The sequence below is a fragment of the Macaca fascicularis genome, chromosome 17, assembly GCF_037993035.2.
Source record: "Macaca fascicularis isolate 582-1 chromosome 17, T2T-MFA8v1.1".
NCBI lineage: Eukaryota > Metazoa > Chordata > Mammalia > Primates > Cercopithecidae > Macaca > Macaca fascicularis.
Genome location: NC_088391.1, coordinates 8,150,295 through 8,172,080, shown reverse-complemented (window position 1 = coordinate 8,172,080; position 21,786 = coordinate 8,150,295). Strand labels below are relative to the sequence as shown.

The 21,786-nt window shown below is 36.0% G+C and overlaps 1 protein-coding gene across 11 annotated transcripts in view; it reads right to left on the bottom strand.

Moving 5' to 3' along the window:
• Positions 1–21,786, bottom strand: part of PAN3 (poly(A) specific ribonuclease subunit PAN3) — a 158,932-nt gene that overhangs the window by 48,776 nt on the left and 88,370 nt on the right. For 3 of the 11 annotated variants that reach the window (XM_074021786.1, XM_074021787.1, XM_074021788.1), the window contains one exon: positions 7,170–7,287. The exons of 7 other annotated variants lie outside the window; for them this stretch is intronic. In XM_074021786.1, the coding sequence (XP_073877887.1) occupies positions 7,170–7,233 (64 nt within the window). In that variant the 5' untranslated portion in view covers positions 7,234–7,287. Of the gene's footprint in view, positions 1–7,169; positions 7,288–20,463; positions 20,583–21,786 lie in introns of those variants that run through there. One more of the 11 variants, XM_074021790.1, reaches the window with a different exon arrangement.

Here is a 21,786-nt window from a genome sequence, read left to right as displayed (position 1 = left end):
AATAAGATTTAGGGTTCAATAGTATAGCAGGTGACTACAGTTAACAATTTGTTGTATAATTCAAAATAGCTAGAAGAAGTGAAATATTCCCAATACAAATGTTTGAGGTAATGGCTATCCCAATTTCTCTGATTTGATCATTGTATGCATGTATCAAAATAACACACATACCGGCAAATTATGTACAGCTATTATGTATCAATTGAAAAAAAAAACAGGTCTAGTATGAAGAAGAATATAAAAACCACACAATGATTTAAAAGAATCAAACAAGTAAATTTAAAACAGGGCAAAGGATTTGAATAGACATTTCTTCCGAAGAACACATACAAATGGCCAATAAGCACATGGAAAACTCCTCAAAATCTTTAGTCATTAGGGACACAGAAATCAAAACCCCAATAATACACTGTTTCATACACACTAGGATGGCTATAATCAATTGCTATGACCCTAGCAATGGAATTGTGATTCCGAATTGTGTATTACCGAAGAGCACTAAAAACATAGGTTCGCACAAAAACTTGTACATGAATGCTCATAGTAGCATTATGCGTTAATTACCAAAAAGTGGAAATAACCCAAATGTCTATCAATGGATAAGTGGTAAACAAAACATGATATATCTACATAATAGAACATTATTCACCAATAAAAAGGAAGGAAATACTGACATATACTACAACATGGATGAACCTTGAAAACATCAGCTCAAAGAGGCTAGACATAAAAAAGTCACATATTATATGATTCTATTTATATGAAATGTCCAGAATAGGTAAATCTATAAAATGTCAGAAAATAGATTAGTGGTTTTCAGGGAATGAAGAAAGAGAAAAATGAGAAGTGTCAGTTAACAGATACTAAGTTTCCTTTTGGGGCAATGAAAATGCTATGGAATTTGAATGGTAATGGTTTCATGATCTTTTGATATATTAAAACCTACTGAATTACATACTTTAAAAGGATTGATTTTATGGTATGTGAATTATATCTCAATTAAAAAATTAATATTCAAATCACTGCCTAGGGGTATGGTAGAGGGATCAAAAGGACCAAGAAAACTATTAATCAAATGTGAGAGGGGTGTTGGTGGGACAATGAAATACAATGTTTAAAAAAAAAAAAGGAACCCATTTACATTTACTAGCAGCAACAAAAAAGATAAAATCTGTAGATACAAACAACTAGAACTGTGTAAGACCCCTATGAAGAAAACACAAAAACCTACTGACAGAAATAACGGATTACTTAAACAAACGGGAATAAACACCCATACTTATTTGTTATAAAGATGTCACTTCTACCCTAAAATAATCTAAAATTATGATGCTAGCTCAATAAAAATACCAACAGGATTTAAAAATATTAGCCAAGCTGGCTGGGCTCACGCCTGTAATCCCAGCACTTTGGGAGGCTGAGGTGGGCGGATCATGAGGTCAGGAGTTCAAGACCAGTCTCACCAACATGGTGAAACCCTGTCTCAACTAAAAATGCAAAAATTAGCCGGGTGTGGTGGCGGGTGCCTGTAATCCCAGCTACTAAGGAGGCTGAAGCAGGAAAATCGCTTGAACCCAGGAGGCGGACATTGCAGTGAGCCAAGATAGCGCCATTGCACTCTAGCCTGGGCGACAGAGTGAGACTCCATCTCAAAAATAAAATAAAATAAAATAAATAAAATAAAATAAAAATATTAGCCAAGCTAATTATACCTATGTGGAGGAAAAAAAGCATCAAGAATAGCCAGGAAAAAAAAATTACTGAAGAAAAGAAAAACAATTAAGGATGAAATTGAAGAAAATTTAAAAGAAAAAAACAAAAGATAAAAAATTAAGAAGAAAAAAGTGGGCCATAACACCATTAGACACTAAAAAATGATCAAACCTACAGTAACGAAGATAGATGTTTGATAGAGGCTCATATGAACAGTGCAAAAGAACAGGACACCAAAACCGATCTCAAATATATATATATAAATATATATAAATGTATATAAAAATATATATATATATATAAAATAAGTATAACATAAAGGCTGTACTTCAGACTTCAAGGGAGGAGATGACCTGTCCAATAATCAGATGTAACAACTTGCTATCACTAAACAATGAAGTGAACAAACAAATGGTTATATAGATAAAATCAAAAAAGTGAATTTCCCTTTCATTCATTACACCCACATAAATTTTACATGAATATTCAGATTAAATATTTAAGAGTTTAAAATAAAAGAACTATTTTTAAAAATATGCTGTTACGAAGAAACAAAATTCAAAGGTCAAAAAATAAAATGTTCATCAATTTAACTTCTTCAAGAGACAAAAACTGACAAAAATTGCTGCAGAACAAAAAAAGATATCTGCAACACTTAATAAAGGGCTAGTCTGTTTAACATATAGTTCTTAAAATCATAAACAGAAAGTAAGCAGTGAAAAATGAACAAGTTATACAACTAGCCAGTTGGCAGAAAAGAAAAATACCTCAAACATAAAAAGATGCTCATGTCTGATGCTAATTAAAAAGATGCATCTTTTCCGAAAGATTTTATGTTTTAAAGAAAGAATTAGGCTGGGCGCGGTAGCTCACGCCTGTAATCCCAGCACTTTGGGAGGCCAAGGCGGACAGATCACGAGGTCAGGAGTCCGAGACCAGCCTGACCAACATGGTGAAATCCCGTCCCTACTAAAAATACAAAAGTTAGCTGGGCATGGTAGCACGCACCTGTGATCCCAGCCAGTCAGGAGGCTGAGGCAGGAGAATCCCTGGAATCTGGGAGGCGCAGTTTACAGTGAGCCGAGATCGCACCACTGCACTCCAGCCTGGGTGACAGCAAAACTCTGTCTCAAAAAAAAAAAAAAAGAACCAAGAACTAAAGAGATACAAATGAAACGTGGCTCACTGTTGGCCTCTTCTCAGACTGGCATAGATAAAAATAAGTTTAATTAGACCATTATTAAAAGGGTATGTGTACGGCCGGGCGCGGTGGCTCACGCCTGTAATCCCAGCACTTTGGGAGGCCGAGGCGGGCGGATCACAAGGTCAGGAGATCGAGACCACGGTGAAACCCCGTCTCTACTAAAAATTACAAAAAATTAGCCGGGCGCGGTTGTGGGCGCCTGTAGTCCCAGCTACTCGGGAGGCTGAGGCAGGAGAATGGCGTGAACCCGGGAGGCGGAGCTTGCAGTGAGCCGAGATCGCGCCACTGCACTCCAGCCTGGGCTGGGCGACAGAGCGAGACTCCGTCTCAAAAAAAAAAAAAAAAAAAAAAAAAGGGTATGTGGAATATAAACACTGTCGTAGACTTCTGGTATCTTTTTAAGTCAATGTAGCAACACCTACCCATTAAAACATTTTCATTATGATAATGGTAAATAATTCAAAGTGTAAGTAATTCAAACGAAGACAGACACAAATGAAAAATAAAAACTGTGAATTCCATAAAAGTGAAAATTCTTGTCTCGCTTATGTTTTTGGCCTATAAGAGTCACTGAATAAAGGCCTCATGAATTAGTGTCAAGGTTTTAAATCCATTCCAGTAAAATCTGGAGGAAACATTTGCTTCAACCAGAAAAGTTAAAAAGTGTATACAAATCAAGCGCGTCTGAGATTCCAGAGTGAAGATCATCCTAAACAGGGAAATATTAAAAACATTCTTTGTAAAATCAGTAACAAGACAAAAATATCAACTATGAGCACTTCTCTATAACATTATACTAAAGGCCCTAGCCAACACAAGATAGCTGGAAAAAAGGCTGGAAGGGAAGAAATGAACCTATCATTGTTTGCCATCGTCCAAATACAAGAATCTATAAAATACACGCAATAAAAGTTTATCAGGGTGACCAAATACAAAAGTGTATCACATATCTAAACACCAGAAATAATCCATTTAAAAGATTTTTTTAAAGACACCAATTATGATACCAGTGAGTACTACAAAGCATCCTGTATAAAGATACAAAATAAATCTAACAAAATATGTATAAGACCTAAACATGAGTAATTACAAAACTTTGTGGAAAGACATTAAAGACAACCTGGAAACAGCTGGAGAGGGAGAACCCCTCCGTGTTCAGAGATTGAAAGACAATATTGTAATGAGGATTCTTTTCAAATTCTCTAAAGATCAATACAGCTTCTCTGAAGACACCATGATGCTTCATGTACCCACACATCAAAAAAGCTTCTCCCTTCTCTCATACATCATCAACAACTGTACTTGCCAACACCAAATACTCTAAACCTCAACCGCACAGTAAATTCTAGTTCATCCTTCTGAAATATCTTCTTACTTGATGAAGATTTTCTTGACACCCATATCTAAAAATTATTCCCATCACTTTGTTCTTCTTTTTGCTGCAAATACCACATGTGATTCAGCTGTTCCATGGGGAAGAACTGTGCCTTAATCCTCTCTGTATTCCCATCTACACATGTAAATGGCAAGCTGTGTAGATGGGAAATTATTCAAAATATAATTTTGTTGAAAAGAAATGGATATAGAGGTGAAGATCTCCTCTTTCCTTGGTACCAACAACCAAGATGCTAAATACAGCAATAGCTATCATTATCAAATTTCCTGGAATAACAAAGGCCATCACGGAAGTACTCAGTATAACAAAAAGCTGGGGGCAGAGGAAAAGTAAATGATCATGCTATCAAGCAGCATGTATGTCAGTCAATAAAAGCAAACATGTAACAACCCACTAGACACTATGAGAGAAACAGAGGAATGTAAAGGCATCTGGGGTGAAGGACATTCTTCTGACAGTCTTATTACTCTAATATGTGTTACTTTTTCTAGGTCAATGCAATCTGAGTAAACCTAGGTTACACAAATAGTTTTAATGAAGTTCCAATAACCAAACTAAATCCTCAATAATAAATTGTCATGTCTAACTACATTGAAGATAATGATTTAGATTAGAAATAAAACATATGTCATCTTGAACAGATAGATGACTTGAGAACATGGGAAGCATTATCTTCTTAATAACAAGGCCAATATCTGGGGCTTCTGCCATGAGAAAAATCATACTAAGGAACTTATACAATCATAATCAAAATACAAAAAAATGCACTACTACAAATACTTCTTTATTCATTTTTAACCAAATTCCCCAAATCACCCCCCCAAAATTAAAGAATACATAGTTATAGCCCAAAACAGATACTATGTTTATATCCCCAAATTCTGAGTCCTAAACATGTTAAGAATTAATAAAGTCTCTTCTTTGACTTTCCTGATGATTCAAAGAGTAGAAATAAATTATCCAAAGTTGAGTTCAACGAAGCCTCCCTCACAACCCCCACCCCTGCCACCAACACTTGTTATTTCAGTGCTTCAGAGACAAGCTTTGTTCCTTACACCATTTCTATCACTGGCTCTTCTAAGCAGCAGAAGAAACTGAGTTTAAGGAAGGTATTTCAGCATAATTACTATTGCAATTAAAGTTTGAATATCATAGCGTTATTTGCAATTGAGGCTAAGAACCTAGTCAAAAAAATTCCCAAGCTCTAGATGACTATATACTGTATGTAAGCACAGCCTTCTACTGAAGAGAACTTTCTTTATTCTTTTCTCCTTTTTCTAAAACAGGGTCTCACTCTGTTGCCCAGACTGGACTGCAGTGGCACCAACAGGGCTCACTGAAGCCTCGACTTTCCAGGCTCAAGCAATTATATACTGTCTCAGCCTCCCTAGTAGCTTGGATCACCAGCACATGCCACTACCCTTGGCTCATCTGTGTATTTTTTGTAGAGACAGGGTCTCAACATGTTGCCTAGGTTGGTCTCGAACTCTGGACTCAAGCAACCTTGTCGCCTCGGCCCCCTGCAAAGTGTTGGGATAACAGGCATGGGCCACCACACCCAGCCAAAAAGGAAAATTTAGAAGTGGACACAAATAAAGATGTGACTCGGATAAACAAGCCATAGGCATATGTATGTTTTAAACGTGGCTCTCATTCCAGAATAGAGTGTACAATATAAAACCAACCACTTCACCATCAGAAAATCAATAGAATCAGAAAGTAAACACTAAAATAATACTAGCCTTTACTTCTTTCCTCAAAATAATTTCATTTTTTCAATCAAATTCAACCTTGCAGAGAATATCAAATCTGGCAAAAAATGTTCTTAATCAAAAGTATCAAGCTTAACAAGGTAATAAGAATCATGCAGCTAATGGAGCGAAAGTTGAATTTTCTGCAAACTCATTTGTCTACAGCCCAATTTTCTAAACTCTGCCATGATGGATGACTATTTGTACTTCCAGCCTAATCAATCAAAGATATTCAAATAATCTACTCAAATACCGGCTAGGTAATACTATTATTATGCCTACATTATTTTCAATCATACCAACTTTCAAATGATTAAAATAAAATTTATACATTTACAATCTTTTCATGCTTAAATAACAAAATTATGTGTTACTACACAGACACAGCTTCGGGATTTCCTATGTTATCCCACAGCATATTTTATCTTCAAAAAGACAATCCACTGTATCCCTGCATAATTATGGCCCAGAAAATTAGGGTATGAAGATTTTTATTCTGTAGCTTAAATCCCTCAGGTTTCAGATTAAAAATCCATATAATTAAACATTATAATAAATCTTATTTCCTCAAAGATTGATTTTTAAAAGTCTGTGAAGTTTTAGGGTAAAAATTAATATCTTATTAATAAAATAGTTATCTAAAAAGCATGTCAGCCATAAGCCAAAATATATTCACTAAACTAGTAAAATATTTAATATTCAAATTAACTTCCATAAATCTTAAAAATTCTAAGCCACAAATGCATACTACCTTTGCAAAGACTAAATAATCCAAGTGTCAAAAGGTTTACTTGAGAGAAATGTTTATAATCTCATATATTAAAAAAAACAAAAACTTGGATTCATAAGCAGACTGCAAAGCTTCTATGCTGACCTCTCAGTACATACAATTTCTTGCTGGCAAAAAAAGCAGTAAAATTTCTCCACTTTAAAGAATTGTTCAACGAAGTTTGACAATAAAATGAAAACGAAGTCAGTAAGAATACTGATGTTAATTGCCAGAACTGATTCCTTCACAAACCCTGTTTTCACAACAGCAACCCCTTATGATTAGGGGAGTTAAAAGTTGCTGAACTCAACAATCCCTTCAGTTAAACAAACAGACCCCTCATAGAGCTGTCCAACGCTGCCCAAACTATCCATCCTTTAGTCGAATCAGTCAGTTTCATGAATTGTAGGATTTATCTTCAAGTCCAGTGCTGACTCAGAGGGTAGCTTGTTCCCTAGAGAAAACAACCAACAAAAATCAGAACAGCTACTGCTCATAAGCTCTTTCAACACCCAAGTAGAAAGGGCAAACTTGGGTTCAACTTCCTTTCAACTACAGAAGTAGCCAATGAACCGAAGGCATCTATATGTCACGGGCAGTTCTTGATTAAAGCTTTCACTCAGTTACAGTGAGACTGTCAAATAGCTAACAAAGTTTTCAGGAAAAGCTATAGCACAAACCATATGGCTTCTCACTGGGAAGAAATATGAAGGGAACATAAATGGAAAGTATTGCAAGGGCCAAAGCTATTTTTGTTTTGTTGTATTTTATCTTTGAAAAGGTGGTTACTTTCCTAGTGTGTGTGGGAGGATTGGGGGGGAATTAAAAGTCTCCACCCAGAAGCAGTTTGGATGTCTAGAGTAGCTTTGCTTAAGGGCATACATAATCAACTAGTGAAGTGTTACATAATTCCTTAAATTCAAGGTTCTGATTCACTTGTTAAATAAAATATTCTCAATCAAAAGATTAAAAAGAGGAACATGTTCTGTTTCAAGACCTGAAATAGTGACTTGCCTTCCTTATTATGTCTAAAACCAAAAAAAAATCAACATGCATAGCCTTTGAGCTTCAAGATATGCCTTAACAAAACAAGGGAACCTTCCCATTTTATGACTTAGTGGTTTTGTCTATAATAATACACTATTATGGAAAAAAAGGGGGAAAAATAAGAAAAGGAACTAAAGAGCTCAAGCTAATTTCAGAACACTGAAACATCATTCTTCCTTTTGTATGAATTAGATTGAAAGTTTTTGTTTGTTTACAAAATAAACTCATTACTCAAGCCTGCACCCAGACAGAATCATGACGGTGGCCAATACAACTTTTCATTAAAAAAAATATCAATGCTATTAATCAAATGAAAATATATCCTAATCAAAATATATCTTTCTCATTTCCAAGTTTTAACATGAACAAATCTCTTTTTTTCTTTCTTTTTTTTGAGACGGAGTCTCACTCTGTCGCCCAGGCTGGAGTGCAGTGGCACGATCTCGGCTCACTGCAAGCTCCGCCTCCCGGGTTCACGCCATTCTCCTGGCTCAGCTTCCTGAGTAGCTGGACTACAGGCGCCCGCCACCAGGCCAGCTAACTTTTTGTATTTTTAGTAGAGATGGGGTTTCACCGTGTTAGCCAGGATGGTCTCCATCTCCTGACCTCATGATCCGCCAGTCTCGGCCTCCCAAAGTGCTGGGATTACAGGCATGAGCCACCATGCCCGGCCTAACATGAACAAATATTGATTCTCAGTCATAAACTCAGTACCTAAGAGCTCAGACTTGTGAATTACAATATAGTAGTGACCATGCATTGTCTTGAAAATTGTACTCATTTGAATATAGGCATCTGACATTTTGGTTAAGTGGTTTTTTTGTTTGGTTGCTTGGTTTTTAACGCCTTATTGATTCCTCACTTTCCCAACCTTTCTAAAGGGGTTCCGGGGGATTAAGCACCAATGAGCTAAACACCCATTGTATAATGCCACCTGATAGATATTACCCTTTGGAGAATGACAAAATAATTGCTTATATCACTTCTCTGTATTCTTTGGTTCAAATGAGGAATCTCAGCTAAGAAAAGCTGCAGCCTTCCCAGCCTCCTTAACCCATGTACTGGTAAATTCCCTCCTACTGAGAAACAGGCCACCTATGGCAGCGATTTTAAAACAGTATTAACTAAGCCTTAGGCTTCCAGCAATGCCTTGGGGTTTTGTAAATGCCTGATTTGAATTTCTTTTTATCCGCTTTTCCACTATTTATTAAATAAATAAAAACACACAAATGCAGGTCCAAATTAATATGCATTCATGTTTTAACATACCAACACCAATCAATATACTTAATTTGTGTTGGGTTTCATGCAGACCTCAAGGTAAAGCCTCTCTCTTATCACCCTTGTTCATATACACAGATTTTTTTTTATTAGGAAGGTAGTGACTCTGCAATAACTTTATTTATAAATGCACATACACTCAGATAAACTTGAACACCTGAGTACACAACTTACCCATGGAATTCATGATTTTCATGTTACTATATGATTAAAAATATAAAAAAAGAAACTTGAGGAATACAAAGTTATTCTTCTTCACCCACTAATTTCAAGCTATTGCATTCAATAAAATACTACATAGCCTTGTTATTCTCACTGAATAACTTTTATGAGTTACTGTAATAAACCTGAACCTGTAAATTCCAGCTTTATCTGCTTTATGTAACTTTAGGGTTGGGAGTTTATACAAGACTTCACAAGAGTACTGCTGCTATTTTTAAAAAAATGTATGAAAACTAATGTTCTAAGCTCTAATTAAGTTTTGGTGCTCCTGGTTCACAGGTTCTCTAGGGGCAGAAATGATAATTAAGTCTTAAGGTTTGGTTGCCTGCTCATTTCTGAGTTCCTGTGATACAGTTAGGTTCCAACCCATCTTTCCAGTCTTATTACCTGCTAGTTTCTTCTCCTCACATTCTGACAACCCTCAAGAAACAATGTGCCAGACTCTGTGAAGCCGGTGGCAAATAAAACTGTTCAAGATTTTAAAAGAAGAGCATCAGGTACTTAACATGTAAAAAAAAAAAACCTGTCTACCTCTAGGCCATTTTCCATTAATTTTTCCATGTTCCAGCCCACGTTTTCACTTGCCTAACAATTCTAATTTTAAAACAAAATTATATTCTTTGGATATAAATATTTGAAAAGATAAAACAAAAAGAAACTCCGCATACAAAGATTGAGCTCTGTAAAACAAAAGAATCCATATGATCTCAATATTCTAAATGGTCATGCAAAATCATCACTTTTAGAGAGTTGGTATTTAACCAATATGCACTGATACCAAGGTATTGTTTACTTTTAAGAAAAACAAACGAAACAAAATGCTTTGAGAAGCCAAGGCAGCAGGATTGCTTGAGTCCAGGAGTTCAAGACCAGGCTGGGCAATGAAGGGAGACCCCACCTCTACAAAAATAAAAAGAACCCTGCTCTAAGCCTATGGCTTGGTACCATGCCTAACTGAGATTTTCTTCACAGATGTTTAGTCTTTATCTAATTCAGACTGAATTAATTTTTAAACATTAACTGAGAACATTTGTCTTTATGCGAAACTGGTTAAAACAAATAGAAAAAACAACAAGCTTCACTGATTCTCAACCGCCTATTTTTAAAACAGATAAAAAAACTTATCCTTTCTTAAAAAACCATCTCAAATAGTTCCTCTTCCATGAAACTTTTTTCCTTTATACCCTCATTCAAATCAGATAAAATTTACCTTCCTTCAAATTTTCTGGCACTTTGAACACTTTTTACTCTAGATGTAAAGGGGTATATGTTAGAATCTCCTGTATCGAGACCATCCTGGCTAACACAGTGAAACCCCGTCTCTACTAAAAAAATACAAAAAACTAGCCGGGCGAGGTGGCGGGCGCCTGTAGTCCCAGCTACTCCGGAGGCTGAGGCAGGAGAATGATGTAAATCCAGGAGGCGGAGCTTGCAGGAGAATGACGTAAACCCAGGAGGCGGAGCTTGCAGTGAGCTGAGATCCGGCCACTGTACTCCAGCCCGGGCGACAGAGTGAGACTCCGTATCAAAAAAAAAAAAAAAAAAAAAAGAATCTCCTGTGAATTTTTTTAAAATATAGATAAAGGCTGATGCTCCAAATCTGTGTTTCTGATTTAATAGGTCCTAGATGGGGACTAGAGAATTTACATTTTCAAAGCACTGTATGTGATTCTGATCTGTAACTATATATGAAAGCTCATTGGAACCAGCATGAGATCAAGCACTGAGCAAGATTCTAAAAATTGAAGATACCAACAAATAAAACCTAGGTCTAAACTCACAGTTAACATTCTACCATAAAGCTCATTAAAATGCTTAAAAATGTTCAATCTTAATACTTAACTGTAGCTCTCCATATGTGATCACAATAAAGGATAAAATATCCCAGGAGCATTTAACTTTAGTGGAGGAAATAAATACGTATAAAACTAACATGAAGGCCATGCACAGGGGTTCACGTATGTAATCCCAATACTTTGGGAGGCAGAAGCAGGAGGAACATTTGAGGCCAGGAGTTTGACCAGCCTGGAGCAACTTCTACCAGCCTGGAGCAACCACAACTCTATAAAAAAAAATTTTTTTTTTCATCAGCCGGGCATGGTGGTGAGTGCCTCTAGTCCTAGCTTCTCCAGAGGGTGAGGCAGGAGCCCAGGAGTTTGAGGGTGCAGTGGGCTATAATCGAGCCACTGCTCTCCAGCCTGGGCTACAGCCTATCTCTAAAATAAATACATGTGTGTGTGTGTGTGTGTGTGTGTGTGTAAATATACATATATCAGAGAAAGACAAAAATATTTAAAAACTATGATACTCAACACACCATAAAAGCAAAGAAATGGGAGATACTATAATGACTACAGAAGTAGAAATGACTTCTAAGAAAAAGACATTTGACCTAATCAATAAATATGAGAGCCTTCCAGGCAGCAAAAGGCCCAAGCAAAGGCACAAAGATGGGGAAAAGGCTGACCATGTTCAAATACATGTTCTTAGAGAACAGGAGATGTATTTCATAAAACAGTGAGGTCCTATATGAGGTAGAGTTAAAGGGACTAGGTCTATTTAATCAGAAAAGAAAGATGGCAGTATTTTAATAAAACCTTCGATTATTTTAAGGAAGTAAACAGGGGAAGAGGATGGAAAATAATGGTGGGAAACTTCCTTTACGTTGTTAGTCAAAGGACTTTTTTTATAAGTGACACTTTAGCAGGGACCTAAGAAGAAGAGAAGGAACCAGCCATGGGAGGAATGAGAGGAACGACACATGCAGAGAACATGAGTCAAAAGGAGCTTTACATTATTTGGGGAATGTCAGTAAAAGGCCAGAACGGAGCACCCAAGGGAAAGAATGACAGATGAGATTATAGGTATATAAAACAGATTATTCGGGCCATGGTAAGGGGCTTGGAAATTATTCTAATGACAATTTAGTCATGATTTGGTCTATACTTAAGATTACTTTTGTAATTGTACAAAAAAGGAAATGCAAGGGTAGACCAATTAGTCTGAATAGCACATGGAAGAGGCTCTGATGGCAAGAGTAAAAAAAGGAAAATAGAAGACAGTTCATAGATATAATATGAAAGCCAAGTAGATATGGAAAATGAAGGGCACAAAAATAAATCTTAGGTGTCCTGTTCAAGAATCTTCCTTAAAATGAAAGTTTTGCAATTAAAAACAGAAAGAAAAATAAAAAAGAAAGAAAAATAAATAATACTTAAGAGAAAGATGATCAGTTTACTCAACTTCATAAAAGCCTAGACAAGAAAAAGCCTCAACTCAGCAAACAGAATGTAGGATAAGAATTAATAAATTCTAAACTGAACTGAAATATGAAGACAAGTTAGGACATATTCTCCTAAGGTAATTAAGAGATTTTCACATAGCTTAGGTAGCAAAAGAGAAAACTGAAGATGGGAAAATGAATTAATCAGTTTAAAATCTTTGTTACCTATAATTTTTATAGCACATAGAAATTATACATTCACATGCATACAGATAGTATCTTAATAATCATACCAAACTCCAAAACATGAAAAATTTTAAGACAATATGTTAATGTTTTCTTCTAATTATTAACATGTGGAAGCCAGTAATCTCAGAACTTTGGGGGGCCAAAGGTGGGAGGACTGCCTGATCCCAGGAATTCAAGGCTGCAGTGAGTTATGATCACTTTACTGCACTCCAACCTGGAAAAGAGAGCAAGACCCTGCCTCCTAATATAACAACAAAACCCATGTGGAACTGAAAGTATGAGGAAGGGTGAGCCTGTTCTCCCTCACTGTACCAGACCATACTAGTGCTTCTTAACTGCCTCAACTCTCTTAAGGCACTGGTTCTTAAACAGGATTGACATCACAACACCTTTAAAGGCTTTCCAAAAAAGACATTTATAGAACTGAAAGAAAAGAAAAATGGAGGATCTGGATAAGAAACTGAATTGGTAGGTTTAGGGGTCCTGGTCAACAACGCATATTTTAAAAGCACCTTGGGAAACGCTGATACACATCTTTGGTTAATTTTTAAAAGATTAACATGAAACCAATGTTAATGCAATAAAACAGAATTTCTGTTGAAACAAATGCAGCTATATTCTTTTTATAGAAATACAAAGGGAAAACATCAGGGAGATTAGATTTTACAAAGACTATAAACCTGATATTTGCCAGTAAAACTATAAAAGCCTATTTAACTTCTACACTGATTTGATGACATCCTGAGGTAGCTCTAAAGCTTCCTCAAGGAATAAACGTTCAAGCACAAAATTAATTTGCAACATAAAAAATGCACACAGCTACATAATATACTCTTCCTCCAAACAAAGTAAGTCACAATTCTAATAAGAATGTCATAATTTCCAGGCCGGTCGTTATGGCTCATGCCTGTAATCCCAACACTTTGGGAGGCCAAGGCAGGCAGATCACTTGAGGTCAGGAGTCTGAGACCAGCCTGGCCAACATGGTGAAACCCCTTCTCTACTAAAAATACAAACATTAGCCAGGAAAGGTGGCGCACACCTGTAATCCCAGCTACTCAGGAGGCTGAGGCAGGAGAATCACTTGAGCCCAGGAAGCCGAGGTTGCAGTGAGCTGAGATCGTGCCACTGCACTTCAGCCTGGGCAACAGAGTGAGACTCCACCTCAAAAAAAAAAAAGTGCATAATTTCCAAAATATTAGGAAGAAATGCACTTGAGCAAATCACAAAAATCCCTTCTCCTCTATATGAGGTTTTTAACATAATTTTTTCCACTTTTAAAGAATTACTAAAAGCAACCATCCAAAGTTAATACCCATGAATTCCTAACTACACCAATACATTTACCTTTGAGAATTACTGATTTAAATTTTTCATATTCTAGTTTAACAATATGCATGCTGGATATCTATTAAGCTACTCAAGAAAAAAAAGATAACAGTATTCTAATCTGTAAATTCAGATAAGTCTTACAGTGAATCTAACCTAAAAACCTGTTCTATAAAATTGATGAGGAATATGTACACTCACAAATCATTATTTTCATAGAGGCCAGATTTCCCCATAGATCATAGTTATGTTATTTTCTGTCAACAGGTTACAATGTTAGCCTAATAAGCCAGACGTGGTGGCTCACGCCTGTAATCCCAGCACTTTGGGAGGCAGAGGCGGGCGGATCCCGAGGTCAGGAGATCAAGACCACGGTGAAACACCGTCTCTACTAAAAATACAAAAAAATTAGCTGGGAGTAGTGGCAGGTGCCTATAGTCGCAGCTACTTGGGAAGCTGAGGAAGAAGAATGGCGTGAACCCGGGAGGCGGAGCTTTGCAGTGAGCTGAGATCACGCCACTGCACTCCAGCCTGGGCAACACAGCAAGACTCAGTCTCAAAAAAAAAAGAAAAAAAAAAAAAAAAAGAAACACAATTTTAGCCTAACATAATAAAAAGGAGTCTTTAAAAAAATATGTTTTTGGATAAGGGTTGCTCATCCTCGAAACTAATTTTAGTATATGTGCTGCCAAAGTGAGCATACATTTATTTCATAGAATTTTTTTTATGTTGAAGCTATTAGAACTTCATCTTCTATATGCAAATATAATATATCCCACTTAAAGTGGGTCCAATCAATAGCTACCATTAAAACAACAGTTTTTTAAGATGTGATAGAAGAATTTCCTGAAGTATGCAACATCTAGATTCGTGGTAAACCGAACCTTGGATTCAAAGACTATGCTCTTTATAATACCTAATTCTACTCTTATTTTGCTATCTTTCAATGTCTATCTTAACAACAGTAACTTTCTGGAAATTTCTAACCCCTCATCCTCATTTTTACGGCTTCCAAAAGGTGGGGGTGAGGGGGACTAGGAATTCTGTGAATGAGACTACAAATATATTACAAATAAAGTATTCTTTTTCATTTTTTTGAGAAGTAAACAAGAACTGGCTTTCACTTTTGGGTAAATATAAAGGAAAAGTGCAAAACGTTTATCTTATTACCGTACAGTGACATTTCAATTATAACACCATAAACTGATTAAAAGTACAAAATCTTCTCTTTATATTATGCAATAAAATGACAAATTTCAACGCGCTCTAAAAAGTTTTATTTATTTATTTATTTTCATTTTTAGAGACAGGGTCTCACTGTACTGCCCAGGCTGGAGATCAGTCATGTGATCATAGCTCATTCCAGCCTTGAACTCCTGAGCTCAAGCAATTCTCCTGCCTCAAGCTCCCAAGTAGCTGGGACTACAGGTGTGTGCCATCATACCTGCCTATGGTTGTTTTTTTTGTTTTTTTTTTTTTTGAGACAGAGTCTCGCTCTGTCGCCCAGGCTGGAATGCAGTGGCACAATATCGGCTCTCTGCAAACGCCGCCTCCCAGGTTCACGGCATTCGCCTGGCTCAATTTTTTGTATTTTTTTAGTAGAGACGGGGTTTCACCATGTTAGCCAGGATGGTCTCGATTTCCTGACCTTGTGATCCGCCCACCTCGGCCTCCCAAAGTGCTGGGATTACAGGCATGAGCCACCACGCCCAGCCTTGGTTGTTTTTTGTTTGTTTTGTTTATTTGTTTTGAAAGACCAAGTCATGCTGTGTTGCCTAGACTTATTTTTATATGTAAATCACCTTTAATAGAGGCCATGTGGACCTAGCCAAAATAATTGCAACTTAATTTCCATCTCTGATTTTCCCTTTAATAACTACAGAATTTCATCAACTAATTTATATAATCATACTTCATTTTGGCTAAATATCTATCTGTGATAGATACTTAGACTATCTGGTATTAGAAATACTGTAAACATTAATAAAATAATTAAGTACCCTAAAGCGTCCTCATAAAATCTATTTAATCTTATTGACCAAACTCAGGCACATGTCAATTTATATAATTCATATGATTAATTCAACCTGAGCTTTATCAAGCACACAGTCTTCAATTTTTGATGGAGATCACAGCCTGCACAATTACTCTGTTTTCCTTGTCTATGCATACTAATCTTCCCTTTGACGTAACTTCAGTGTTGCCTGTATCAGAGGTGTCATTTCTAGATGAACTCCCGTTAATTAATTCAACAAATATCATTAGAATATTGACCATGTAAAGTGCAGTGCCTAAATCCCAAAAACATTAATAATTAAACACATTTTTAAAAACTAGCATCAGGGTTTTAACTATATAGGAACTAGGAGGAACCTTACCCACTAGCCTATAAGAGTAGCTTAGTTACTTTGGTCTCTACAATGTTTGAAGAAACACAACAGTAACCTACCTGCTTGTCCCCAAACTGGCCAAATGATCTAAAATGATAGGATCTCCCTAGACTCTACAATGGTAGCAATATTTTAAATAATAACACTTATTTAAACGAAGCACCAAAACTGGGAAGAAAGGTGTTAGCTACTAAATATAACTTTTTTGGTTCAAAAGAACCATTTTTTCTTCTCGAGTGGTAGTGAATGTTTGAGTAAATGGTGTCCTTCATTCATAGTGATAAGTTGTATTGTTTTCTTTACAAACAAGAAACTTACTCTAAGACAAGAGTGTCTTATGAAAATTAATTACAAAATTTCACACAAAAAAAGTAAGATTTAGTTAACAATGTAATTTTAATTTTGGATTTCTTTCCAATGAAAAAAAGTTACTACCAAAGCACAAACAAAAATTAAAGTTGATCTCAAGAAAACTGTGGTTGAATCAATAAGTGCCTCTTATTTATCTAACATGAACAACAATGTAGTTGTTTTCTCTTATTTTCTCTTTCTTTTGTTGCCAGGACATGTTCTCATGTGAACAATTTAGTTGATTTTTTGTAACAATTTTAAAACATACATATTAAAGTGTAACATGTAAATAAAAGATATCTGATTACTAGTTCCAGAACCATAGGGTTGTTCCTCTCCCCACCCCATCCACGGGACTCTGCTTGAAGGTTTTAAATTTTAAACAGCCACGGTACTTATGCTACTCATTTTGTAAGTATCTTGAAAAACTAAAAGTTATAGTAACTAATTTATATTTTGTCTCACTAACATTACCAAGGTGGAAGGAATCCCTGTTTCCCAGATTTATTCATGACTAAGCATCGGCAACCCCTATATTCATGAATTCAGCGATAACCTTAGTTATTCAGAACACAGACATTAACCAGAAATGAAGTGATACTAGCCTCAGCCAAAAGATAATAAAAAGCTCATGTACCTTATTCACAGGTAACAATTCAAGTCTTTGACTCAAAGCCTTTTTCTCATTTAAAAAAAAAAAAAAAAAAAAGAGGTACTAGATGTATTTGTGTTCTTAGCTCTCAGCAGATTAGGAGGAAGAGGAGAAAGGGAGTTTAAGAGGAAAGAGGAGATAAGAATTATAAAAGTTCTAAATCGAGCAGTCATTCTCAAAATGAAGTCCCAGGACAAGTAGCAGCATCAGCAACACCTGGGAACACATAAGAAAAGCAAATCTTCCCTGGTTCACCTGGAGCTACTAAACCAGAAACTATGGGGATGGGACCATGCAAATACTGGGGTTAGCAAGCCTCTAGGTGATTCTGGTAAACCGAAATTTGAGAATCACTGTCATAAACAGCACAACAGAGTTACCAATAAAAAAGCCAATAAAAACAAAAAAATAAAGTAAGCTTGCCAGATTATGGCCATTCAAGGCACTACTTTCAGGCACTTTAAGAGATTCAGAAGCAAGAGAAAGACCTTACCTTCAAAAAGTTATAATCTAATTCATTGGAGCAGAAGACCAGTGGCAAGAATAACAAATCTAAGTAATTACATAACTTGAAATAAACTGCTCTATAAACTTGGATATGTAAAGGGTATCAATGTATTATGGTTCAATACAATCACTGAGGCACATATAGTTGAACAAGAGTCATCAAAAAATAAGATTATGTTTTGTTTTAAGCCAGAGAGTACTATGGAAAAATTTGTGAAAATATAAAGTTCTAACAATTAAAACTGTAAGCTTCTGATATCCAAAAAATTCAAGTATGCTGGAAAGATTCATTTTCCCTGACGCTAGATAAATCAGTTATTGCAGCTGCTTTGGTGATATTTTTAAAGTCATTACAAAAGACGCAAATGAGAAAATATCCCAAATGTATATTCATGAAATAACCAGGATCAACTGTTGAAACTTTTGCTTGTAAAGGAGGCTGGGAAATGTAGCCAAGCTGCTTAAAATAAAATTTAAGTCCAGATTTTAGTCAAAAGTCATCATAGGAAAAACTTTCAGGCTTGGGTCATCCCATCTTCCCATTCCTGCTCTTTCATGCTCTTCCCCCTTCCTTTCTAGCTCACTTGAGAGATGCTGAGAAGTTCTTGACCTGTGTCCCTTATAAGCTATGTGAAGAGCATCCTAGCCACTTGAACATCTGCCTTGGGAGTGTTACAAAATCAAGAAACACATTTTTGTCATATTAAGCCATGTCATTACATTTTGGACCTACTTGTTTCGGCAGTTTAACTTACACCACCTCGCGCACAGTGAGCAGTAAGATTATAACCTATATTAACTATGGCTTAGAGAGCAGCTGGTGAATACTCTGATACCTTTCACATCAATATCAATTAACATCAATAGGATGTTAATATATTTAATCTTAATGTTAATTTATTGTTTACTGATGTTAATTTTACTGTTTTCTCAAAGGTACCCCCACCAAATGACTATTAGTTATTAGTTACTATGTACAGGAATACCACACTAAAATCTAGACAACCACATGTAAAATATATGAAAGTACTTATGAAATCGTAAGAAAACATCTTATTTCAGACATATCAATATGTAAGAGATTCGCGACTGAAAAATTTAGAAATAAACATTATTACCATAATAAATATGCAATCCGCAGGCATTTATGAGTAGGATTTACATGCCTATGTGCTTTGCGGACTTGAAAAAGGCCACATCTTGAGAAGCCTGAGAAGCTCTTGACCTGTGTCCCTTATAAGCTATGTGAAGAGCATCCTAGCCAACCTCTCCTTTTACTAAGACCCTACCTACATGCCCTACTCTAGAGTAACTACATCTGAAAGGCAGTTAAGAATAAGAAAAAGACGAATTTCACGGTCAAGCTGAGAAGAATCAAAGGATAATTTAAGAAACAGAAGGGGCTACAACCATCTGATTCATTCCTATAGAATTAGAGGACCACTCCTAACTAGAAATGTAACACACAGAACAGTAAATTTATTCACACAAACACTGTCTTCTCCTCCGAATAGGCACATTGCTCTGAGTATCACTGAGCTAAAAGGTTAAAGAAAAAACGATCCCTGGTGCTCTCAACCTACTTGACTAAAGAAGGAGGTGGAAGGAAGGTAGACATCTAACTCTCCACATTCAGCTGTGAATCAGATCAGAAATATTCTTGGGCATTTATTTATACCTGTTCTTTCTGCTTCTCAGTTCATCCAGAACCAATACAACACTCTGATTCACCCCAGAATCTAATCTTATATTGCTGAACAACAAAACTCTCCTCATCTCCACCTATGAAACAAAGGGAGCCATGGGAAGATTTTCTACATACACAGAATGTCAAGAAGTCCATATGCCTTCTAAAATCTTTCTTAAGTCTAGTACAAGTGTTATCCTTCCCTTTTTACTACTTCTCACCACTGTCTTCATTTCTGTCTCTGTTTACTGTCCTCTATGTTTCTACAGATTTCCACGTCTCGAAAAAACAGAATTTTAGATCAGAAAGACTTAAAATCATCTATTACCTTCTTATAGAACTGAAGACTCTAAAACACAGAAACCAAGCGGTACGCTGAAAATCACATAGTTGCTTCAGTAGAACCGGTACCATGTTCTAAAGGCAATCGAGTCACAATACACTGAAAGCAGTCCAAGAGCAGCAAGAGACTTTGCTGCAACTGTAGATCACCAGATCGGTAACTCATAGTTAAAGGGAATCCCTACCCACTCCCATCCAGCCCCTACCCCCTAATTATGGGACGGAACATCCAATTCAATGAGATTTAAACAGGAAGCTCACAGTAGGAACTCTTATACCTATCAGGACCCATTAACCAGGGATTCCACAACCAGTAGAATATTATCTACTGGTAGCTATTTAAGCCTTACCTGACAGGTCTCCAAGCCAGCTGCAGCAGCCACATCCCTCTCTGCGCCATAAACGTCTCGCCTCAGTTTCCTGAAATTCCCAACTGAGAAGGGAATATAGCCAGCAGGCACTCCCAACCCTGTTATGATTCTACAGTTCTACTGTTAGTAACTTTCCCAGGGGCATCACAATCTGTGTCCTTACACATGCATATACAGGGGAGCTTCCTTCTAGGATAAGCTCCTCATTACAGGGCAATTAAAAGGTCCACTTCACAAAAACCTTGAGATCCCTGATCTTAATCATAAAATAGTTACTTTACTTGTTTTTTTAATGTAGAAAGTAATCTCCAAACTAAAGAACTTGGAAAGATTTGAATGAATCTGCTGAATATACCTGAAAAACAAAGTAGTTACAAAGAGTGGAAACATGCAATGTAAAAATACAAATACTTTAACTGGTTATAAGAATGCTTCAGCATCTCAAAACACACAGTGACTCTAGCTTTGATGCTGTTAAACTTTGTCAACAGGCACATTTCTGTTCCTCATTTGACTATTCACCTGCATATTCTTGAATATTTGCAGTTTTTAGAAGTTCTTCAAAGATGTTTATTAATTAAAATTCACTGTACTTAAGAGATACCTAACAATTACGAAAGTATTTTCCAAGACAAAAATGAAGCCTTCTCTATTAAGCATTTATTAAGCACCATTTATACCTAAATTTGTACTAGATGAGAAATGGCATGGTCCCTTCTTCTTAAGCAATTTGTGAGATGTTTAGGAAATCTAATTAATATTTAAAACAATTAGAAGGATACTTTAATGCCAAACTACCATTATTGATATTAAGTACAAAACTAATTTAAAGAATTCAATTTAGACAGAAACATCAAATTAATTTGAGCTATAATTATTTGACTATCCCACAGAATCCATTTAACAGTAGACTTCTGAGAAACAATTACAAGGAAAATCTGTTATGTTATGTTGTTATGTTAATTAAAACTGATATTTAAGAACTAAATATGGTTATAATTTTATTTTTAATAATTATATCACTTAGTAAACACAAAGTAATCTAAAGCAATAGCTTATAGAGTTTTTGTGCCTTGAAACACTTAATGTAGAGCCCTAAAACACATAATGAAATTTAAAATCTGAGCTTAGATATTCACCATCTTCAAGACCATAGATTCATCATGTTTTCCCAAAAAAAGAACAGTTTCCAAAGAGTTTCCTATTTTTCCAATGGTACACTCTTTAGCTGGATATCAAAGTAGTAATACAGCTAGGTAGACATATCTGTGGATTTTATTTTACCCACACTAGTGTTCCATT